The 26,048-nt window shown below is 37.7% G+C and overlaps 1 protein-coding gene across 3 annotated transcripts in view; it reads right to left on the bottom strand.

Moving 5' to 3' along the window:
* STK39 (serine/threonine kinase 39) overlaps nucleotides 1-26,048 on the bottom strand; it is a 103,267-nt gene that overhangs the window by 23,532 nt on the left and 53,687 nt on the right. For 2 of the 3 annotated variants that reach the window (XM_067299104.1, XM_067299105.1), the window contains exons 11-13: nucleotides 21,685-21,807; nucleotides 21,535-21,567; nucleotides 18,734-18,801 (exon numbers count right to left, since the gene is read on the bottom strand). In XM_067299104.1, coding sequence (XP_067155205.1) covers nucleotides 18,734-18,801; nucleotides 21,535-21,567; nucleotides 21,685-21,807 — 224 coding nt within the window. Of the gene's footprint in view, nucleotides 1-17,072; nucleotides 17,759-18,508; nucleotides 18,552-18,733; nucleotides 18,802-21,534; nucleotides 21,568-21,684; nucleotides 21,808-26,048 lie in introns of those variants that run through there. The other variant, XM_067299106.1, reaches the window with a different exon arrangement.

The raw sequence follows: 26,048 nt of genomic DNA, 5'->3' as shown, positions 1-26,048 counted from the left end.
CCTTCATGTTTACCACTAAAGCGTGCTCTAACCAGTTTAGGATATGACAAAATCACAACACACTTCTTAAATACCTTAGACGATTCCTTTGCAACCTCATACCGTGCTGCAAAACCTCTATTCCTTGCACCTTTCCAACTTCAGTTTTAGTTAATAATTTCTACTATCAATAAAGCATTAGCTCCTTTGCAAAATAGACGTCCATCTCATTTTTGGAAATGGCAAGCAGACTGAGCTTAGGGATTAACTTAATTGCTGTAGCACACTCTTTTTCCAATGAATAGCTCAATCCACTTGAAAAGCTAATAGCAACGAATGTGTTTTGCGGTCCATTATTCTTTTCCTCAGCAAGTTGTTAACTGTAAGCAAGCTCATATTTCAGCGTACCAGGCCATGAAGTCTTACTGTGGGAAAACTAAATCCAACAGTCAGGCACCCTCAGCTGTAACTTGGAACTATCATCACTTGCTAAATACTTACAAAAAATATCACACAGTCAAAAAACCAGCAACTCATAGGAAAACAGAATGACTGGCAAAACAGACAAAAGCAAGAGAGGAAACACAGAAAAATAACTATGCCACACATACTGTTTAAAATGAAAAGTCCTCATCTCCTGAATAAACTGAATGCTTTAAATCTGAAGGAGTTTCAGGTTCCCCAAATTCTATCCTAGAAAACTATGGGAGTTAAAGATCATTAATGCAAAAATGCAGATAATGCAGCTAGCCAGGTACAGATTTATTGAGCTCGCTTACTTCCATTATAGAAATCTGCTGCCATTAAGTGCAATACTACGCTAGGTCTATTTACAGAGAATTAGTATGAACCTCAGTTCTCTTATTTTTTCTCTAGAAAAACCTGGATGGCTTTTTGGCAAAAAGGAAAAAAAAAGCCACGTGACCCATCTCTGAGGTCACTTTATACAACCCACTTCTCTTTGCTGAAAATTATTATATGTAATAATATTAAAACTGCTGCTTTCCAAAAATGGAAGTTGCACAGAAATTTAGTACTCTTCCTAAACAAGGTATGCTTTGACTGAACGTGGGAAGCAGCTCAGACTTACACACACATTTCCCACATACACTTTCGAAAGAAGCAAATCAAGGGAATAAAATCTTTATCTCACACCTTTTCAGAGGTAAACCAAAAAGTTTTGCCTCTTATTTAGCAGCTACACTGAATTGCTCCAGTCTACATACTTTTTTCCAAACACGGAAATGGAGTCAAACACTAAAAACAGTTGAGGAATAATTCTGTAGATTTATCACTCTTACAGTCATCTATCTAGAAACGAATGTATTAGGCCCTCAGATTACATCTTCCCAGAGTTTCCATAAGTAGAACACACAATATATATGAAGGCACTAGGTAATTATGAACTCTGACAAAAGTTATTACTTTCTAACAGACTAATACAGCTATGTGAAAGACCAGCTGCTCCTGATGCAGACTCAACCAGGATAAAAATGGGATGTGTTTTACTTTGTTTTCAAATTGCAGTATTTCCCAAATAGAAAGGTAACTGTTAAACTATTTTGAACTTAGAATGCTGCTGTTTTCTCTTTAACTATACCTTACTATTCAGGAAAGCAAAACAAATGAAGTTTGGCAAGATTAATTTGCTAGAAGCCTGTAAGTGCTTTTGCTTATGGTTCCATTACCTTCCAGACATTTATTGATTTCCATAAACTATTTATTCCATTATTTATTCCACCAAACAGAAGATGCACTTGATTTCTCCCATGAAAGCTCCTTATACTCTTCTCCAGTCTGCAGACACTTCTCTGGTTCTAGCTAGTATCAATGCTACTGCAAATTAGTTTGCCACTTATTAGTTTGATACGCTTTGGTGAAAATTGTTTGGACCTGTTGATTTATTTATAGGCAGATTTTCCAGGTACCATTTTATTTTTTTCATTGAAGTTCCCTTTTTATTTGCATCCATTACCCTCTTATCATGCAGCAGCACACACAGTCTATTTTTGCAAAACAGAAACAGGATTTGAAGAAAGGCACTTAAAAGCTTAGTGATTAGTAATTTTATCTTCTTCATCATTTCTTAATGGTTCCTAGTTTCTCTAATGCATTTGTGAAAAACAGTTATTTCTATTTAAAAATGCAAACTCAGACCTTTTTGCCAGCTCTTAAAATACCTCTTCTGTATTTGCTTTTTGCTCATTCAATGTCATTACAGACTTACATACCTTAATTATCATGGATACAGATATCCCATCTACTTTAAAAGCACTAAATTTTAAATACTTCTATGCATTTTAGCACATTCTGATTGATTCATTTCCTGCAGGTTTCTTTTCATTATGCAGTCACCTCCAGCGGGTCAAATTCTACAGGGCTGCTTTAAACAAGAGTGACAGCTCACAGCAAACCATACTAAGACATTCTGGCAGCCATCTACCTTGCAAAGTAATTGCAAAATTTAAAACTTTGCACTTTATGAAAGCATATTTTCTAAAACTTCATTACGATTTTGCTCTCATCAGCATCACTTGATGCGTACATTAAGATTGCTAGGAGATTTGCTTTCTGATGTACTAGGAAATTATGCTTCCTCACAGGAAAAAAAAGCACATGGGCCAATTACATCAATTAACCCCCCACCTCCAAAGTGAGACCTTCCTGCCCTTAGAGGATGCCACAAAGGCTTGAAAAGACACTCCATTTTGAAGGAAGTAATTTGCAGAACAACACTAGGATTTCCAAAAATAAGGAGTAGAGAGTAAGCAGCTTGTGCAGCCGTATAAACTGACATGATTCTGTTGAAAAGATCCTAAGACATGAACAGAGATTTCAGGCATCCACACTTAAAGACAAAAACTTGCAAATAATTACCTAATGATAGTCTAACTCCTGCTATAGTCAATTAGCTATGTTCCACACACTTGGTAGATGTACAATGTAGAAAGATCTACATTGCTGAGCTGCCACTTATGTGGTGAGATTATAACAAGAAATCATGTTTGTGTAATGATGCAACTGCAAATTTCAGACATTAAATGGGAATATTTCTTTTGTTCTTGAATGTGAAATGTCTATCATGTAAGTGAGGCTATAAGTGAGATTCAAGAAAATTAGATTTCTTAGAATTAAAATTATGGTCTAAATCATGCTGGGGTAGCTGGATTATGCATCAAGCAGCAGATTTTCATTTTTGTTTAGTACTTCTTTTTTTCCCACATTTATTCACCACAGGGTTAAACATCAGCTGCTATTTCCAACAAGCTTCAGCATCTTTCAAATATTCCTCATTGGAGAGCCTATATTCCTAGATATACTGATACAAGTGAATACTCTTCCTTCCCAAAATCAGTAAAAAATCCCAAATAACATAAGCCAATGGGGGTGGGGGGAGTATGTGAAGAGCAGAACATGAGGTTTTGCCTTTACATCACTTGCTGAATTTTCTCTAGCTACTAGAGCTGCAGAAGCTCTAGCTACTCAGTTAACACACGTGTTCAAGAAAGACTGATATACAGAAACGAGTGTCCAAGAACGCTGGCAGCAACAGAACTGTCAACAAAGTTGACTTGTGAAACAGTGCTGAGTAGATACATTTTGCATTGAAATTGCATCATTGATGGGTTTTGGTTATTTACAGCAGAAGCAAGACTCCTTCATATTTTTCATTATTTTCTGTTGGGATGGAGGAGTCAGAAGGCATAAATCACAGGCACTCCCAGTCACCATCTGTTCCATCACTATGTCATGTAGAGGAAAGCACTGTCTAGACTATACTAGAGGCAGTGTAGATATCCATGCTTTCAGGCAACAGTCACTTACTTCTGCTGGCATTTCACAAATACACTCCCTTGCATGAAACTTTATTTTTTTCTTAATAGAATGCTACTTTTTAATCCAACTATTTAATCATCCTTTCCCATCCCTCCAAATGAAAACCAAGTCAAAATCTTAGCTCTTACCATCCCCATTCTTGTCCACTTGCGTATGTGGTATTAACCTACCTAAAAGTACACAAATGTTCTACATCAATATTATCCAACTTGAATGCTGAATACTCTTACCATTAGTATATCCTTCTCTGGTTTTTTGGTTATCTAGCCCAAACAAGGCCTGGGACTATTCTCTACTATGCTGATGGACTGAGAAGCAGGAGCAGCAAGAGATAGGGCTCTCCTGGAGCAATGAGTATGCACTCCTATTTAGCCCTCTTCCTTACCACCAAACCTTTGTTTTAGCAGAGTCTGACAAACAGATAGAGCGGGGCACATTCTACCTTCTTTTTGACTTATTTTTCCATGTATTTGGTGTGATTAAAAAAAAAAAAAGATGCTTTTTTTCTTCAATCCTCTCTTTAAGTCCCAGTTGAATATAGAGGGCATTACCAGTCAAGGAAAAGTGAAAAGGTTTTAAAAAACACAGAAAATCAGAAGCTACACTTTAGGCACAGTCAATAAAATACACATTCTGCCCAGGCAAGCGTCCTAGGTTTGCCTATATAGCGAGATAGTTAAGAGGCCCGAGCCCTTGCCTCATTTGTAAAGACGGGTCACCTGGCGAAAGGGAAGCTTCCCTGCACTTTCAGTGACTGAACAGCATTGAGGAGTGTATCATGACCCTATTAAACAAATGATAAGTATGAAAATATTCTCAGGAGAAAGTCAGCAGTGTGCCTATTTCTTTTGCTTGTGAGATCATGACTAATTACAGTTCAGCCTAACTTCATGACAGCAACACAACAGACCTCAAGAAAATCTGTATTAAGTCTTCATCCCCTAAAAATCAAAAGGTCCTGGAGGGCCAGTTTAACAAGTCTGGCTACTGGAATGGACAACACCAGAATATGTGTTCTTCTCTGGAGCTACTAATTAATTAGCCTTCAACTAAAACTGTAGAAACATTTTGGTAAGAATGAAACCCACAAAGCATCATTCAGCAATCCACCTTTCACCTCCCCATACTCCTTCAAGTTCTATTCCCATCAGAAGAGAATTTCTCCCACCATCAGGGACTAGTGACATTGGCCAAGTCTAAGTGACTTTAACCAAAAAAAAAAAAAAAAAAAAGGAAACACTGAAAATAAACATCACACTTTTACAAAATTTAGGTCTCAGAGATGTTCCTCCCCTCCTAAATTTGACCTGCATTTAAACTACCATTGAAATAAACTAAGTTAGAATGGAGAAAATGAGACAGCATAGCTTAAGAAACAGGGGTAAGAAGTATGGTATTTGCACTGCCTAACTGCAGTTGTTGCTGAAATTAAAAATACAGAAGCACTTAAATGATCTCCTCATTTAGACTGCAGAGAAAGCAGAAGTTCAGATCAAAATGGAGCTGACAGTAATCGGAGTGATGGCTATGCTATATATCCTACAGCTGCATCCATCCAATTTTCCTTCTACATCTCTGGGCAAGAGCTTTGTGTGTATAATGCAAGAAACAATTAAGGAAAAAAACCAAAAGAGTAGAGTTCGTAGGGTTTTTTAAAATAAATTTTCCTTAGATTTTTTTCCTTGCTATTCCAGTGTTTCTGGTCACCCTCATTCCCACAGTAATTTGTCACTCCTTTCTCACTTCCATGAGCTTAAGGCATAATGCACCAGTTAAATATGGTTCCCTTTGTAGCCTAGCTCTTATAGGGCTGGTTTATCCCACATACGTGTTAGATTTCCAGTCACTGCCCTATATTATATATGGGGAAAACTGATCAGAGCAACAGTGAAAGAGATGAAGACAATGTGCTATTTCCATTCCATGAGAACTACTGAGAGTTTACTTTCCCAGTGGACAACAATTTACTCATACATTTTATAGTAAAATTCACTTTGTGGTATGCTACAGAGCTTGATTCAAGGAAAATCTTGATAAAGTGATGCAATACCCCTTCATAAGTATTATCTACTAAAAATATCAACTGAAAGCATACTGAAAATAGGTTGCAACTGTTTCTAGAAAATCTCTATTTTGAGCAATTAATACTTTGTTTCAACCTTATTTCCAGAACACAGTTAATATATATAAAACACAGGAAAGTGCAAACTGACATTTTACTTTCAGTATTGTAAAAAGGAAGCAGGAGTAGAATCTTTAACAGTGAATGGATGTTTCCACTGTTCCCAAATCAGATGTTTGGCCTGGGATCTAAAACCTCTGTCCCTATACTTTCTTTGCCTTGCAGCCTTTTTATGCTGCAGATGTGGGAATTTATGCATTCAGCCAGGACAAGGAAGCAAGAACTCTCCCCTGCCCCTGCAAGACTACATCTCCCCCCAACACACCTTTTTTTTTTTTTTTTTTTTTTGTCATGGTACCACACACCCAGCAGAACAGTAACCAAAGCATCAATAAAAAGAAACCTGTTATTAAAGTAATTTTCCAAATGAGAACCCTAAGTTCTTATGGGATCACATAAACACAATGGAAGAGAGCATCTACTGTAAAGAAGCAATAGCCTCCTGAGGATTCGCCATGTGTTTACACAAATCCCTTTCTCTTTCACCCTTCCATGCTCCGTTGTCATTTACTAATCAATATCCCATCTCCTCTATTACTCATTACCATATTATCAGGAGTACAGCGTGTCTATTCAGCAGCACATCATGCCTTGCGAAGAGGGATGAATCTTGTCAACATATTTTTAATGACTTCAGGTCAATTCTAGATTAAAATGGAAGGGCATTTGTTAACTTTTCATAGTAGCAAAACAGATGCTTAAAGTCAGTCCTGCTTACAGATTGCCATCAACTAAAATGGAATACAGTCTCTCTGTGTTAGTAAAATACAACCCTGAAATATAAAGTTTCTCAAAGTCCATTAAAACTCTACCATCTACTTCAGTGGTTCTGAAAAACTCCCATGGGTTTACAACTTACTCATCTCCAGATACATTACTGAAGGGAGGAAATACGATTTGTATATGAGGTTTCAAGAATAAGTTGCAAGACCAAGGAGTTAAACACACAAAACACTGCCACTACCAAATACAATGCTCAGCCCAGTTTCTTGTATCCCTCCCTAGCCAGGATATCCTTTTTTTTCTGTATAATATTCTATTAACTTTTTGGATCTAATAATGCTGAGAGAAAGTAAAGTGAAACCAAGCTAGGTATTCACTGAATGTGATGGTAATTTTTAAAAGAGTTTTCCAGGAGTACTGAGTAAAAAAGGCCTATTCATTCTACAACATTCTTAGATGTTTTTATTTTGCAGCATTAATCCATAGCTAAAATAGCATTTAACAATGTTTACCTGCTGTTAGATAAACAGCAGGTACCTGAAATGAAGCAATACACCTGTTAAACACCATATTTCTAGAGGCAACAATCATACTGATGTAAAACAGCCAAAGAATGTTTTCAAGGGTGAAAAATAGCCAATACCACAATAAAACACTATCATTTGGATATTCGGTTGATGAAATTAGGCTACATTTATCTATTAAAGATTCCCTTTGCCCTCTACCATACAGAAAAAGCAAGTGTACATTACAAATAGTAGTCACCAAGTGAACTGTTATGGTCACAACTAGATCAGCTAGCAACATTGTCCATGGCTCCATATAATTAAGAGGTAGCCAACAGCTTCTCAGGTAGAAGAGGACTTTATGACACTCCTGTCCAGAGCTGACCAGTCTCAATTTATTTATTTTTAAGACTTAAAAGAAATTGGAATGCTTTTAATCTTGCAAGACTGGATAGGATATAACAGTAAAACTAAGAAATTCTCAAGTTATATGACACAAGAAACACGAGAATACTATGGCTTACATCCAAGTACAAACTAGGTGGATCTGCAAAACTGTGTTTATCTTGATCATTTTCGAAGCTGCATATCAACACAAGTCCTTCCTCTCTGTCTGCTGGTTTACAGCCCCAAGCCTTCATTCCTTGACATAGAAATGTTAGAACTGGAGATATTTTAGATTTATCTAGATACCTAAACACACTTTTAAATAGGGTCTTTTCTCTTCTGTACCTGCTAAGGGTAGGAGCTAAATCAAAGTTATAAGCCCTTCAGGGTTTTTTTTTTCCTTGCTATGTTTATTCCTCCCAGCTAAATCAAACAGGAAACTCTGGAATAAACAATTTTTTTTTTATGACCTCATTTCTTTTCCGGTCCTGACTTCCTCATTTCTTTGCATAGATCTTGCAAGTTCAAACTTTGCTTAGTGAAAGAGCATTACTGACCTATTTGCAATGAAAAGCAGTATTCACTTGCATCATCTCTTTTGAGTCTCACACTTGTCCCCTTCACTAATAGAGAGTGGGTACAAACAATGTAGCCAAAGAGCTATCGCTTTCCTTGATGCAGAGAAGCCAATACTAATGGTAAGTTTTCCCCTAAAATTATTCCTGAATTAGCGCAAAAGTTAAAAAGAAGTAAAAATTTAACTTGTGAAAAGCATCAGTACTTTTAAGAAGTGCTTGAAATACAATGGATACAATGCAGCATGCAGTTATACTGAGAATTTATTAAAATCGTAAAATCTCAATATTTGGTCAAAACCACAAGTGATCAAAAACAGACTCTTCCCTAAAAAGACCTGGAGTTATCTACAGATGAAATCTGATAACATTAAAAAACAATCACGCTGCACTATGCTATGAGAGCATTTCAATAACAGAGAGGACAATGCCCATGCACATAATATTTTGATTGTTTTGTTAAATATTCCAGAGCACACTGTGGTTGTGGATGGCTTTCTTGGTTTTGCCCATACTCTAACTTACCTCCTCTGAGTATGTCTCTGAAAGAGATCTCTGTATTTCTCGATAACTCACCAAGGAACGGCTGATCAGTGCACAGTTTAAGGAAGTCCAGTGCACAGTTTAAGGAAGTCAAACCTGTATTAGCTGTGTGACTGAAGTGATAAACCATCTGCCTGAGTGATAAGGGACATCAGAGAACCAACAGATTAAATATTCAAAGGCTTACTTTGTATGCTTCTGTATGTCTTATGCACAACATAAAAAATTAGTCCAGTGACAAATTCTCCAAGCACAGCACTGCAAAATGGCCAAGACACTTGAAGCGAAATTCCAGTTCTTTAGATCACAATGTGTGAAAAGCAGATAACTGACAGGGAAGTGGGGCTACTTTTAGACAGAGTTTTAGAAAAGTGACTTTGTTTACAAAACCAGGACAAAAGCCCTGAAGCAAGTTCTACAGGAATATGCATTTGTTGGACAGAGGCTTACATTCCCCAAGTGCACAAAACAGGCTTTGAGGGAAAGCTCAGAAAAACCTTAGGCTTTGCCCAGAGCAAAGAATGTTATAACTATGTTGAATAGAAGGCTCCTTGCATGTGTGCATCCTTTTAAGGTCCCTGGCTAGGAGTTCTTCACTCCTGAGGATCTATCACTACATTACCATCACAACCAAAGGAGACTTCTAGGTAAACCAGAAACAAATCTAAGCCACCATGAAATTATGACAACCTGCATAGCATCCATCTAAAGTTCATGGATCTTGAAGAGTCCATCAAGAAGAGTGGGAAGTATTCCAGTAGAGCAAAAAGTCTGAGTTTTATTTTAAAATCTTCAAAGGTTTCATCTAGTTTCCCAGCCACAGGCCAAACTTTCTCAGGAGTAGTTTTACAGTAAATAGGCTTCATCAGCAAAGCCTGCTCATGTATTAAGTTCTTGTCCCAGCTGCATCTCAGTGCACCTCTTGTTGCAGTTCACAGGCCCCATGACAGCAGTGATGCCATAGCTGTTTCACGGAGCAAAACAGGATCAATGAAATGAGCTAACTTAAAATTTCACCTCCCCAAAATATCAGAAATTACAAACCAACAAACCAAAACCTGATTATTTTACAGTGACCCAATACAGCCCCAGAAACACTCATAACAGTACAGCGGAAAGACAGGGAACTTCAGTATTATGCAGCAACAAGTAGCCAAAACAGACAATACTATTTCAACTGGTTCAACCCCAGCCAAATGTAATATGTCACCACACTCACAGGCAACTTTAAGGCAGATGAATGAAGCAGTATGGCCTCTCAAGGAAAATGTGATGCATTTTAAACTATTAGAAAATTATCTAATTGGAATTAAATATTATATTGTCAAAATGTAAGCCATATTACAGTTAACCATTAACATACATGCACATTCAGAATGTAAATAAATTTAACAACTTTCAGGAGTAGACTCTGAGCTTTGAGCTATACACAAATAAAAGAAAACTACCTTTAGCTCTGAAGTCAACTCAAGCTGTCAAACTATTTCATTTGTATTCTGTTTAGCATTAAGGAGGGGTTTGTTCAGACTTTAAAATAACAAGTGTGCTTCACTTTGTTGTGTAGAGACATTTTTTGCCTGATTTACTTTAGGTTTTTGGTTCTCTACCAGGTGCGGTTTGGATCCAAAAAACCCAAGTGAAAAGAAAATTCATTCAAACTAGAGAAGCTGATTGGAAGTTGAAAATCAAAAAGACTTTTTTCCCTTCCTTTTGCAAATAATAAAATAAAAGTCAGAAAGGAATAAATAACTCCAGTGATTTTAAAATTTGAGTATCTGCCACACTTCCATATGCTATTAAGTGTCTGTACAATTTACAACCATAGCTATGCAGGCTGAACACCTAATTCCCTGCCTTCTACCTATTTAGACATCCAAATCTTGATAAACTAAATTTAATAAGCAGAAATAATATATTGATTCATTGGCTCAATAATAATCTATTTTAAGTGCAAAACTTGTTTTGATAAACAAATACAGCAGTTCTCTATGAAATAAAACAATCTTGGATGCAACTGTTATACCATCATTTAGTTTGCTAATTAAAACAAATCTAAAAATGTTTAATTCATTTTTAAAAAAAATACAGCTTGGCATAAAAACATCCTTAAATAGTGAATAAGAAATGCATAATTTACCATTTTTAAAGATCAAACTTTGAAAAAAAATAATCGAGGTACAAATGGAAAACAGGATTAGAGTCAACAGTTTATTCGAGGCTTCCTGCTTACTGATTTCAGTCAGGATTTAATCATGATTAAATAGGTTATTTACATCAAGCCTTCACGCTGTGAAAACAAATTTCAATTCAGTAACCACGTCCCCACAGCTCCCTGATTTCCAGGCCAATAGTTCCAGAGGTGATGGCAAAATATAACATAGGACAGCACTCAATACTGTAATCACAGGTACATTTGATTTCAAGATTTCTACAAATGCTTTATCTTATGATACTTGTTACTGGATCAATTCTTGTCCTATAGAGGAGCTCTGTTATTTTCCAGTCGTAAATCTACTGCACAGCTGGGAGCTTGTTTGTGGATGTTGTCATTCAATACACCCAAGAACAGAAGCCGCTCTAAAAAGCAAAAATAATGAGTAATACCTGCACTTGGTGAAGGATACTCATCAGCCCCACTTCTTTCAAAATGGACTGGATTGAAAGAAGTTTTTTAAAGATACCAAAAAAGCCTAGAAACTGTGCCACAAAAAAATTAGATAAGAGAGAATTCCTGGATTATGCTACTGAGTCAATTATCAAGTTCAATCAGGGTCTCCCCAGGACATGGGGTTTGCTTGTTTATAGATTTTTTTCTCCTAAAAATATAAACCTAAATATCAACATGAGAGTAGCTCTCCTAGGTAACTCTAGCCAAGTACCCTATATCTGACATTGGACACGGTGGATACCTAAGAAAGAAGATAAAAGTGGGCCAGGGCAATGCTTTCTGCAAATATTGTTCCAGCCGTAAACCATTTGTGGTTCATGAACTACCTCAGTTCAGTGTGTTTTCTAAGCACTTCTGCTGGTTTCAAGGCTACCATCAGCCAGTTTTATCTGATTCCTCTAGTTCCTGCATTAAGACAACGAATAATCAAACCCTGCGCCCAAATTTTGTGCCACTTTGTTTTATACATCATGGATTTATATCATAAACACAGACACCACCCCTCAGCTAGGGAATTATGCCATTCCATAACCTTGGTCATCCTTGCTGCTCCTGCTCCTCTCTAAAATTTTTGAGATTAGGAGTGGCAGGCAAGAAGTGACACAAACCACACACAATATGCAAGGCATGGGAAAACCACAGATGCATACAAGTTACACAGATGCATATAGCTATATACAACTGTATTTCCTGGTTTGCCCCTTATTCTATTCCTAATACTGCCTAGCTTTCTGCTTGCTTTTTTGACTTCTACTGAATATTGTGCAAAGGTTTTCATGCATCTATTCATCATAAGTCATCATCTTGCTCCTGAGTGGTAATGATCTGCCCATCATTTTACATATTAAGTTAAGATGTCTTTACATATACACACATTACTTTACCTCTATCCATTGCAAGTAGATTGGGTTAAAAAATAAAACATTAACACAAAGAAAATCACATGTTCCTATAACATGCTAATATGGTTTACCCAAACACAAACTCTGATTGTGCCAGTAGCAGCCTGACTTTTCTCCATAGCAGATGTCTTCTTTTGTAACTTTACATGTACTTCATTTTATATGAAAAAGGTCAAAAAAACAGGCCTACATTACAGCAGAAGGACTAGCACTTTAGCTTCAGCTCAGACTAGTGACTGAGCTCTTTTCACTTCTGTTCTGGCATGTGGAGGAAATCACATTTCACTTAGTCCTAACAACTCTCCTGTTGTAGTCTGGCATAACCGACTGCCAGGTACTAGCTACTCCAGGGACTTGTTATTCTGAATTGCATGTCTTTCGGGCTCCTGAAAAGGTATATTCCTCAAAAAGGATCAAATGACACAGTATCAAAGTGTGATAAACCAGCTGAAGAATTAGCTGAAGAAATATTTTTGTAAAAGAAAAATAATACAGAGACATAACACACACTTATCTACAAATAACATGAACTATCAAAGTGCTGTTACATACAGTTCTGTCTTAGAATTTCTCTACAAACGATTTTAAATAAGATATGCAATTATATAACAGAAGTACCCTATTTGCAAGCGCATTGAGTAAAAATTTTCCATTTGCCCCTTTTGTTCTTCCACAGGCTTAATTCATCTAGTGCACAAGAACTGTATTAAATTGGGTCCTGGGACATTCCAAATTACAGTCAGTAAATTATCTTCCTGTCATAGGAGCTAATTTAACCATCTTAGATCGCTTCAGATAATTTGCAATTCTTAACCACTAACCATTAACAAGTCTCCCAGTTTAACATGAAATGCCTCCATTATTAATCTAAACAGTCAAACCTTCAGACAGTGACCTTCCCATATCTGTAACTGTAACAACTTTGTGGTTAACCTGGAAATTTCAAATGGAAGCAGATATTTCCTCCCTTCCCCCTTGCCCCAGTGGTATGAACAAATGGTCATGGTGGAGGATCAGATCACAGAGAATTGCCTTAAAGCAATCTCTCTTCACAGAGTTCCTGCTACGGTCCTCTGCTGAGACACATGTTGTGTACAGCCTGATAGGAGGGAATAATTTGGATTACAGATTTCATTCCTCCCCACCTCCAAATTCTTCTTTTACTGTGAAGTAGATGATAAAGAAGTAGTAACATGTCAACATAATGATAGTTTATACAGTTTGAGTCATAGTTATATTCCATGGCAACAGATAGGCAACAACTACTCTCTGAGAACCAGTATTTTTCAGATCATGGCAAAATTCAAACACAGTCTCTTAATTAAAATTTGAACTTTAAAAATACTAATGGTCTGTATTAAGTATGTAATACCAGAGCCTTTCACAAGCTTTGCACAGAATTACCTCAGACACTGCTGCTAATTTCACTTCTGGGGCAGAATACTCCAAGATATAACAGTCCAAAAGACAGAAAATGAATTGGAAAATGCTGACTCCAACTGAAGAAGCAATTGAGACTTCAGCTGGTCAGACTGTAGCTCCTAAAGTTCAGTTATGCCACCTGCACTCAGACTGTAGAGAATATTTTTACAAGTTAGTCCCACTGAGAAGACTATTCTCTAAAATAAAATGGTATTAAATACAAGGTAAGGGTAGAAAAAAAATCAGATATTCAAGTCGTAAACTATCCAGACTAACAGAGTTAAACACCAGCTCTCCTAGAAAGAGTGCCATGGGATTCTTTAGAGACTGTTATTTCAGCATATGAATTGTGCATCTCATCCACAACATGGCATTTCTGCTAAACAGAGGCTGGTGTTAATTTGGCATTCCTGACTCAGTTACTGAACTAGTCCAATCCCACTTTGTCTGAGAAAAACAACAGGACTTGGCCATCCAGTAACAGCATTATTGAAATGCATTGATCCTTCTGCCTGAATTCTTCCTTTGAGAGGGTCATTTTTTATTTTTTATTATGTACTATTAACTTTTCTTGGAACATAGTTTTGCATTTTTTTCATAGTATTATCTTCTAAAAGCTGTGGTTTTTGGCCTAACATAGCATGATTTGAAAAGAAGAAAAAAAAACAAGTCAGAGCAGCAGCTTCTCAAAGTCCCTTTCTTTTCTGTAGAAGGTTGCCTGTCTTCCAAGGCTTTGGCCTGTCCCAAATCTCTGGGTGTGCCCAGTTTGAAGACTGTGTCCAGTCTTCAAACCTTTTAGCCCACACTCCCAAACTCCACCCAAAGCTGTTTCTACCCCTCAGACTCTGAACAGCAGCCTCTGCTTCCATCCCAGATTCTTTCCTAGTTCCCCTGCCAAAAAAATTCAACACCACCCCAAGTACCATCAGAGTTTTCTCTCCACTAACCTTTATCTCCTGCCTGCAGGAGGACCCCGGGGAAATCTCTTCTGCCCTCAAGTCCTAGCCCAGGCAGCTCCCTCACACAGACAGGCCCTGTCCCGTGCAAGATGCTCACCACCTTCCAGTGCCTGTCACCTCACCCCACGGCCTCGCTCTTGGCCGAGAGCCAGCTTTGGGGAAACAAAAGGGAAGCAGTGAAGAGGTGAGACCTTCTAGAGTCCTCTCTTGCCATCTCTGCTCCCCCTTCCCTTCTCATCCCCCAGACAGACAATTCATTCCTCTTGTATTTACATTTTCACCTACATCAGATCTTCATTTTTTTTTAATAACCATAATTCACAGCACCTAAAACCAGTGTGCTCTGAACTAATCAAGCCACTGCTGTTTATATAATTTGATTGCCTCAAGTGAGTTATTTTAAAAGAAAAAGCTTCCAACATTTTGGATGAATACTGAGTTTTAAGCCTGCAAATCTGGCATCTAATGTTCACAATGTTTATCTGAATGTCAAGCCATACTTCAAAAAACCATATAATAGTAAAAGATGAAGCATCACAGGAAATTGTTTGTTTCTATCCTCACACTGTAGCTAACTTGCTCCATAATAACATGGTTCACAACTTATGGTTCACTTTAACAAATCTCATACAAATCCTCTGATGGGCTCAAGTCTACATCAGCTATATGACTTAATGATCAATACACCAAAAGACATCAACAGAACAGTTTAAAGTCTGCAGTGTGGACAAATGTAGAAATCCCTGTGAGCGTTTTAGCTGTTTACTACATTGTAATCCCAAAGGAATGCTGCATGGCACAAAGCAAGTCAGCTACACAGTTTTTATTAACTACAAATTCCAAAACTGGCAGCATTTTTACTTTCAGATGATCAAGAAAGTTTACTTAGAAAGTTAATTACAACAAAGGACAACAGTTATGGACCAGAGCAACTTTCCCCATATATGGTTGCCATAAATGTAAGATCATTCACCTCGCAATAATCCTAGCATAAGGACAACTGCATACATCTGGAGCGTAGAGGGAGACTTTCTCTATAACCCTGGACTGAGTTTTAGTGATTGAGGGCCACCAGGCACACATCCTATGATACAGAGAAGCTATTTTTAGGAATTTTTGAGGGAACCTCATACATTTGTCCTGCAGGTAACAAGAAAGCAGTTGAATTAACACAAAACAGATTAAAGCAATAATTCAAACACTAGTATTTTAATATTCTAAACACCACCCTCTTTCTGAAACAGTATCTCTGTAGCTCGTGACACACTTTAGCTGGTGTGGTACAAGCTTTTCAATACTTCACTGGAACACCAGCCTCAAACCACTCTGACCTTTGTTCAGTAGAGTGCTGAAGTCCAAATATCAGGACTCTTCGGGAGTTTGGAGGAAGAACCCTGATCCTGTGTCCATAAGGCAGCACGCTTTTCTGATACCACAAACAGCACTTGTCCAGAGCCGGATTTCCTGAATTTGCTGTCACACAAGGTAGACACAGACCCGAAAAAACAAAACCCAGGAGTCCTCTACTCTCAGGTGTAACCTTTTGAGGACAGGCCAGGGCCACTATTAACGTGCCTATAGTAAGATCAAAGGTGAAAAACCTTTAACAAGATATACTGACAGATACCTTATCAAACCTTGACAGGCCAATGATCTTGAGACACCTCCTCGCAGGTAGACTGATAATGGAAGCAATTGAAAACTTCTTAAATGTTAGCGAATTATGATCTGCCCCTTTCCCCAAATAAGGTTTCTGTTAATTTAATGCAGAACGAGACACTCAAACATTAATTTTAGACTAGCATTCAGCTGACTTCATAGCCCCTGCCACATTCCCAGAAGCCTATGTTGCTCCCCTTCTGGGGTCAATAGCAGAGAGGAAGTACAGCTATTCAAATGCTATCAGAGCTATTTCTTTACTAAACACACAAAGTGTATTACAGACTAGCCAGTGGCTGCCCTGAATTTGTATGCACGTTCCAAATACTAAACAAAACAACTCTTGCCTTTAAAGTAGCAAATAAATGTTTAAGTACTAATGCTGAATCTATACCATCGGGCAGAGGTACAGGGAGCTGGCAGTCCTGTCTTGAGGATGCACATCCGGCCAAGTTGCAACTAAAGGGAAAGGATGCTTTTTCATGCACCCTGCAGTACTATTCCCCAGTCTCCCAAGAGATTATGCTCTAGCTCGGACCCAGTCACATGTTCAGGTTTCCTTCAGAAGGAAACACAGACAAACAGGGCAAAGATATATAACCCGGTCACCTCCCATCACCAAGGCAGGACGCAGTCAGAGCTCATGTGGGGCCAGGAGTTTGAATGTATCACAGAACACTCTTCCCTAGAACACAGGTCAGCTTAAATTAACAAAGTTCACTCTGCAAAATTATTCATCAGATTTTTATTTCTGCAAGGCACAGCCAAGAGCGTTCCCAGGCACCAGAAGGTATCTGCTCTTCACAACTTTTTTGTCTTGTTAAGGGGAAAACTTTCTGCCTCCTAAAAGTTAAATTCTTGTTTCTTCCTTCTCTACGAATAACCATCTAAACCATCACACTTGTAACCCCATGAATTTAGCTACTATGGACTTGCCACTGGGGAGGGAGGCGGTAGGAATTTTTTCATCTGTGAATTAGGAGGATTCTTAACAAGAACAAGTGTTGATCATGCAAACAGAGTTTTCTTCCTTCACTTATGACTTAAGAGCTGCAGAAAAACTGGAAGCATAATCCCTGGCATTTCACTGTATTTGCAGGACAACAACGTTTGCCCTTTGGATATGCCAACACTGCAGGTAACTGGCTAGAAACTAATCACCCTACAGGTTTCACCATGATTTAAAAATACCCACGCATCTCACTTGTGCTTCTACATGGCTGTATAAGATGGTCAGTTTGATAAATGAAAATGAACAAAGAATATTGATAGGATAATTGGGCAGTTATGTAAACTGGACAAGAACCAAGCTGATTCCAAATAATTTGAAAGTCTTTTCCCTCCCCACAGTAAAATCTCTCTCTGCTTCCTTCAATGAACAGCCTTTGGCAGACAGGCAGTTTCTTGCAGCTGTCACTGGAGAAGTAGTCAAGGAAAACGGAAGATAATAGATTTTGGAATCAACATAAGCACTCATTCTGTGCACATACTTTTTTCTGATTACTAATAGTTTTTAATGTTACTGTCTTAAAGCTATTTGCTATGCATAAATCTGCTATTTGTTTCTAACCTACTGGTCGTAATACTGTAAATATCTGTCTGTTTACATGTTTTTTATCTTTTTGTTAGTAAATATAAAAATAACATTTAACTTTTCCCCACAAATACAACTAGGATATCTCTGAGGGACAGTAATCTCTTGTCAATACAAACAGGATGAAAACAAGCCCAAAGGTAAGCTTCAGTAAATTTTTTAAACTTTTAAAGAAAACTGTTATAAGTACATAGAAAGCTATCAAGTTTCTCATGAAAAAATACTTTTTTCTAAGAGTTAAACTGCATAATTAAGAAGCCACTATCAAATATTAGTTATAAACTGATTTTAATGGAAGGTAAACCGACTTGTTTTAACCACGTATAAACTAAAGTCAGACAACATATTCATATCCTTTTTTTAAAGTATCTGTCATTTCTCCACAGTGGTTGATCAGACTTGCCAATGAAAAACATTTTGAGTAGGCAACTTGTAATACAGCTATGGTTTATTTCTGACAGAGGCTGACTGCTGAAGTGTGAAAGAAACTCATTAAAAATCTCTCACTGTGATCCTTCATTGCAAGAAAAGAAAGAAGGAAAGAAAGAAAGAAAATACTTAATGAAGGATACACTTAGCCTGAAGCCACATTCATATTCTGCTTTTCATTTTACTCTATTTTAGTAAACAATTAAAAGACAGCAATTAGTCACAGAAACATTATTCATACTGGTCATACTGGGAGATTAAAGAGGTTAACACTTATTTTATGTTAATATTATGAAAGTAATGAGGGAGATCAGGAATAATACAGTAAACTAAAAAGGAATGCTAAAATAAATAGCAGAAACTCTTACCTTAATCTTAAAACAAGATTCACTGCACATGGAACTTCACTGTATTCGTGACTAACAGCAGGCTGAGCCTATTAAAGAAAAAAAAACAAAAAGTGTTATAATGGAGGCCAAAGGAAAAAAAATCCTGAAATACTTGCCATGCTCACAGTTTGAAGTCAGCACAGAATGTTTTACACATCCTCTAACTCTCAAAAACCTTTTAAACAGTTCCAGTAATGCAGTCTAAAATATAGGTGATACCAGTAAAACTGCCGTAGTTCAATTACAGAGACACAAATGAGAAAGCCTACATTTAAAGCACTGGATGTAAGAGCTTTTAATCCACCTTGCATCAAACTTTGATAAACTATTAAATAATATGTGTACAGTGAGAATACCAAGCTAATACCCACATTATTTTTGCATGATACAGTTTCAGTTCTTAAAGAAAGTCTTGTGTCTACTCAGTTGCTAAGAACTAGTAGCCTACCACAGCAGGCACCACAGCTTGGAGTCTCTCTTCCACAGAAATACCCATATTCCTGATTTTTCTGTCTTTGCAATATCATTGCTACTTCACACTATCTATTTCCCTACTATTTCCCACTAACTATTTCCCAAGCCCTCAACTAACATTTTCTACAGTCTAACATATCCCACAGAAGAGGACATGAGGGTCCTCTGTGACTCCATATACAACTTGACATATTCTTACCACTCACAGAAGCCTGTTCAAGTTACAGACAAGTCTTCCCAAACTAATTTAAAGACTCACATCACAAATCTTGTTTGACTGCTTATTTTCCAACAGTTATTTGAATTGAAGCCAACTTTTTAAATGTGTTATACAAGATCTGTATTCTACTATCTGTGCAAGAATTAGCGTACATCTAGATTTTAAATACAAATTATCGAATATTTGGAACATTACTTGATCACTAAAAGTGGAGTAGATTTTTCCTAGGTCAAATAATTTCCTTACATTGATGTGAACTGCTACTTGTATTTCTGCATCCTCAACAAATCTACTATTTCTGTGTATGACAGCATGCATTCCATCAAAGACCAACAGACACACACCAATAGACACAGGCTGCAAGAATTTTCTTAGTCTCAATTCCAACACATCTCCTGGAGCAATTAGGAATAAACAAATTAACAGAAGACAAAGGAGAATGAAAGTTTCTTTCTCATTTATAAACTAAACAGCTAATTCATAATCAAAGAGTAACCTGTACAAACTGATTCACAAAATGCAAAATTCTGAATCTGTAAGACATATAAAGACTATGGTTAGTTGAAATCTTCAATTTCTTCCTTGGGAACCACACTTTAGAGAACAGAATCAGATCTAGACCGGCCACTTTGACATCTGCCATCATGGGAAATCATTTCCAAGACTTGAGTATTCATGAGTCTTTTCAGTGTTTTTAAAAGAACAGAAAAGAACACAAACAACCATCCTGAAATGATTTTCTACAAGTGATATAACCAACAGGCATATGAAACCACGCAGTGAAATCAAGTTCTCAGACTCCCAGATTATAACACTGCTCATGTGACTCTTCCCTCAAACACCGAACACACAGGCGGATAAAGACAGTCCTTGAGCAGGCTACAATGCTGAAAGAGACCTTCCTTAAGAACACTTGGTTTAAGCATATTAGCATGCAGAGGTGGAACTTCTCTTTGTTTTCTTCAGTATTCCAGGGTATTAATTCACAAGAGCTATTCTGACTGCTACAACTGAGAACAGAAGAAAAAAAATCTGTGTTTCTGAGGGAGTTTCACATATACTATGCAAGTAGAGAGAGAATATGTGTACTTGTGATTACTAGCAGGTCTCCTGACCAGAAAAGTACAACCAAGCCACCTTATCTACACAATTCTGGATTTTCTTACCTTCTATAAACTGATTCAGGTACTTGAAACCCAATTTCTGTTAGATATGGATTTGAAGCCCCAGAGTAAATTCCAAGATGTGGAAATCCCCAAGTTGTTTGAAAACAAGAGAAGCATGAGGAGCAGTGCAGAGGCCCCAGACATCTCAGACTTAAATGCAACTTCCACAGATACAGAAACACTATGCAAGCTAGCTCTGCAACTGAAAATTGGGGTCATCACAGGAGCCCGCAGAATCAAATCAGTAGGAAATTGTTGGTCTTTCTGAAGATTGTACGATACCAATGAAAATCAGAGAATCTAAAACTGCAGGTGAAGTGTCAAGTGTCACCCACCCAGTGAGCATTTTAAAATAATAGCACCTTGGCTGTAAACCAGTAATCTTAATAAGTCATTATTTATAGCAGCAATGCTTCCTAGACTGTCAGCATAAGGCCATGAAACCCAATACAGTATTTTATTTCTCTGAATTAATCTACTATGCCACAATATTGAACTATTTTACTGCATATGGTATGAAGTATTTTAATTACCAGCTACATGTCGTGATACAAATACTAAGAATGAAAAATTATTTGGAGGTCTTCTGGCTACTCCAAAACAGCCATCATTAGTCTGACAGAAAGACAGCAATTAGTGTGATCCAGTCAAGAAGATTCATTAAAAACAGCCAAATTACCTTATATTAACCAATTCTCCTGGGCATGAACATAACGTCATTTTGAATTTCCCATCCATTTTATCCAGTGTGTGCTCAAGTTAATTGCTGCAGGCCCAACTATCCCCCACTTGCCATACAAGGCTGTAGGACCAAGACAACAATACTTTCACCTTAATTCACATTTTTAACAATAGAAATTAAAACAGAAATCCTCTTACATAAAGACTTGAAAGCAAAACATTGATAAAGAACTGTTTACCTCTGCATTCTCCTCTTCTTTTACTCTTCGTGACTGGAAGACAAATGTATTAAGATATTAGCTTTACATGCTAAAGATCCAGAAGTACTAACAAGTAATATTAAGACAGAATATCTTGCAGAGTGTAAATGTCTCAGCACAAACAGTTACCTTTTCCTGAGAAAAAGCAGCTTTGCCTTCCTCACTCTTTTCATCCATTTCATCATCACTCCATTCCCAGTCCCCATCTTCTGTTTTATGGAGGTGACCACTAGAACCTGGTACTCGTCTAACCTATGAAAACATTAAGTGCTCTCCATTATACAGATATCTTAAGTCTTCAGTAGTGTTCCAGTTAATCAGTAGCTCTACATTATTTTTATTCTACATGCTTTCATTAATTTGCTAGAATAATCACTGACATACTGGAATAATATCTGACCTCAGAGGTCATCCTTGGGCCAGGGGGAACAACTAACTTATGTAAAATTCATATAGGAAAAAAGGTTTTGTATATATTTGACAACTCTTAAGACCAAGCTGCAGCAGATGAGAACTGCTTACTCTCAGCTAATCCTTTCATTTCAAGGAAGCTATTCAAGGTGCTAGAGGTTACACAGACGAGGTTGTTTGTGGGACATAAGCCTTAAGAACTTTAATTGTTCTGCTAAAAAGCTTTAAAGTGTGTAAAAGGTATTAAAGATACTTTAAAAATAAAATCCCTCTTAAAAAAGAAAAAAAGAAAAAAAAAGCAGCTGCACACAGAGTGACAAGGTAGGCAGGTATGCACCGCACCACACTAATTGGGCAAATGTGTGTAAATCGGGCAGCCTAATAAAGCATAATAGGAGCATCCAGCAGCTAAATCCAAAAATCAAATACCCTCTGATGCCATCTTGCTCTTCTTCAGAGCTTGACAAAATGTTTTTTTCCCCCAGGGTTCTTCTCTGCCTATCTGAGCAAAACAAAAGAACATCCAGCAACTCTTACCACACCTTAGCATGAATTTATGAGACTCATGAGATTGCTGGAAGCACAGAACAATAATCAGAAGCCCCGTTGGTATTTAAATTAAAATCAGTTTCTCTAATTATTTTACAATACTGAACCAAAATACCAGATACAGTTCACACTGCACAACTTCAAATGTTCATACAGTTAACTTCCCCAGCACTATGAATTTGTAAGGTCTGTAAGTAAGTATGTCCTTTTAAAGTATTAAAAAAGAACAAAAGTTATTCAGAAAAATGGTCAGTATATTGGCAACAGAAAGAAAGGGAACAAAGCTTTAAATATTCACAGGACACAAAAGGGAGAACACAGTTTCAGGCCAAGAAGAAACACTGGAGAAGACACCTAATAAAAATAACCTTCAAAACAAATTGTAATATGAGCTAAATGTCCTTAACTCAAAATTGTATATACTCTTTGTCAATATCTATGGTAGCATACAACAGCCTGGTTCAAATTTGGTTTCACAGCTTTCTGTAATGTCTGTAATGTTTTCCTGCTTTGCACTGAAGTATACCAAGCAATCTTCATGCTACTGCGCATACTTCTTACTACTCTCTTCCTACCACTGAACATCCTTCACTCTAGCACCCTGATGGCTGGTGGCTGTGATGGAAAGCCATTCTGCCAGCACAGCTACTTCACAAAACAGGAAAAAGTATGTAAAAAAGTCTGATTTCTGACTAGAAAAATTACTTCTTTTTCAACATGATGAAAATTATGTAGAGACTAAGCCAACATTAACCTTGCTCTAAACCTCACCCCAAATGAAAATTGTGGAGGACAATAAAAGTTAGAGCATGGGAGTTTCTAGAGAACTATGTGATACAGATATTAACACATTGTTTTCTGAAGCTGTTTTAATAGAGACCTGTGTGCTGCAGCTATTTCTCTATTGGATTTCAACTGAGTACAAGCTGGGATTTGGCAGGCCTGACACCACCACAGGAGCAAGGTGAGTATGCTCTTAGGAGCCTTCTTTGAAAAACTTGTACATACACAAGCAGGTATCTTGGTGTCCCTGTCTATACTTTTTACCACTCTTCCTTCATTCCCAGTGCACCCATCTGCTCCTCTCCTTCCCCTTCTACACATATAAGGCTGAACTAGAGGAAAGGGTAAAGTTTCTTGTGCCTTAGCACACTTCCATGCCTCCTCCAGTTCTTGTGCTACCCCTCCTTACATTTCTTCCCTGCAAAACCCAATAAAAGTCCCCTAGTGCCCTGCAGTTTCCCCCTATTCTGCAAACCCTGAAGCTGCGAAGAGAGGAAAACTAGGAGAATGCTCTACTCCATCATTTGAAGGATCCTATATGATTTTCCCTATTTCCCATACCAAGCTCCTAATGCACCAATTTTACCTCAAGCTGTCTTAGGGCTTGGTAGAAAGAGCTCATGTGCATTTGGGAGGGAGGAGCAAGCAAAAGTAACTGGAACCAGTAGCACAGCAGTTTTGTACTCTGCTGTGATCAGCCCAGGCACAATCAATGAGCTCTTCCCCTCTAAATCATCAGGGATGATAAAAGGGATTCTAGCAGGCAACTCCCCTGGCGCTTGTGGGTATAAATTATAGTCCTAGGAACAGCTCTGATGCAGGCTTTTATTTAATAGCACAAGTATTTTCCTGACATCTATATAAAAACCTGTGAGAAGACATCAGCCACAACCCAGAACATGGCTTTCCAAACAGAATATAATAGAATGGTTTACAGATGCATTCACACACTACCTCATGTACTAATCAAAATCTCTACTGCATCCCTTTTCAGTTGTTCTGAAGACTTATTCTAACTAGAAAGATTTTAATGGAGCTTAATGATGCTGGCAGAGTGTTATAGGAGAAAGCTTTACTGATGAAGATGAAGTACATTTCAAGTTTTTAAATAGATTGCCTTTTAATAAGCAATAAACAAATGGCTCAAGGAAAATAAAATAATTTACTTCAAAATAAAATATCGTGTTAAATTAAATGATTTTCTTGAAAGTCGACTGAAGGCAGAAAAATAAAAGTCTGAACTTGTAGTATGTTCATCAGACTGATTCCAACAGCACATGTATTCAGAGGAAAGAAATCGTAATCTCAGCTACAGCAAAGTATCCAACCTATTCAGCCTTAAAAAATGCAAAGGTGTTGTCTATCAGAGTGTTATTGGTAGGTGTGCTTAACTCTTACATTACTTGCTAAATGAAGCTGAACAATTTTTGATTAATAGTAGCTTTACTACCAGGCTCTGTTCTGGTTAAAGCCACAAAGACTAAGTCACATAGGGAGGACATGTCTCCTAGGTGCAAGATAGAGCAAGACATGAACACACCATGCTGGCAAATCAACTTCTTGTCTCTTTTCCCATCGTAAGTCTGAAGACTTTTTACCACATCATAATCAAGTCTTTCTGACCTTTTGGACTAGCTGTTGAAATGTTCATCACAGAATCTGGTAAAGCTCTATATACCTTGTGTCCTTATAGGCCTAAACAACATTCAACATAGGGAAAACATTCCCAGGAAATACACTAAGAGCAATTATAACAGGCCTTTTTTAAAAAAAAGGAACAAAGATAAGCAATCGCTAAGTGGCACCACTGCTGTAATTGCTATGTTTGAAACACTGCTTTTGACTGGAGTGGGAACAGAGGTAATATTTCTCTAGGTGATATTCTCGCAGCGTTTTTGGTTTTGATCGTTTCCTTTCAATTTACAAACACAGGTGTGGAACACAGAAGAATTTTGCTGAACAAGTTAAACATACATGTATTAAATTGTAGCACATCCACACACTAGATTGTAGAGGGATAAGGGGATAAAAACAACAGCAGGAATCTGTGCCACTGTTATTCGATGCGTCTGTAGCAAAAACATTATGGTATGCCTGTTGAGGGAGAGGGAGGGAAAGGATTATCTCATTTTCTCCCATCAAACTCCAGTTCCCTATAGTACAAGCGCAGCTAACAGAGGCAGCCAACAGACATAGCAGTGTGCGCAGCAGTTTGTGCAGAAGGGGGCAAACAGGGGGTCCTCATCTCAGTTCAGGACAGCACACATGTCCTCAGGTCCGGTGGTGATGAGCCACAGGGCACATCCCCCAGCGGCTGCTCCAGACTGATTAGTTCCAATTCAATGATAAATGCCCTTTCATCAGTTTTCTTACGTGCTAGCATAAGAATGTTTGTCACGAGTGGTAGTAGCCTAGAACCATTTACCCAAGTTACTTTCAGAAGTACTGGATGAACAGTGAGGGAAAAAAGTAGATTCTCTTCCTCAGCAAAGCACTGGCTCTCTGGACACAAGTTACAGAATCACAGAATCGCTGAGGTTGGAAGGGACCTCTGGAGATCATCTAGTCCAACCCCCCTCCTCAAGCAGCGTCACCTAGAGCACATTGCACAGGATTGCATCCAGGCACGTTTTGAATATCTCCAGAGAAGGAGACTCCACAACCTCTCGGGGCAACCTGTTCCAGTGCTCTGTCACCCTCACAGTGAAAAAGTTTTTCCTCATGTTCAGATGGAAGCGTCTGTGTTTCAG

This window comes from Apteryx mantelli, chromosome 6, assembly GCF_036417845.1.
Source record: "Apteryx mantelli isolate bAptMan1 chromosome 6, bAptMan1.hap1, whole genome shotgun sequence".
In the NCBI taxonomy this organism is placed as follows: Eukaryota; Metazoa; Chordata; class Aves; order Apterygiformes; family Apterygidae; genus Apteryx; species Apteryx mantelli.
Note: the sequence above shows the minus strand (reverse complement) of the source record. Positions and strands in the feature narration are given on the sequence as shown.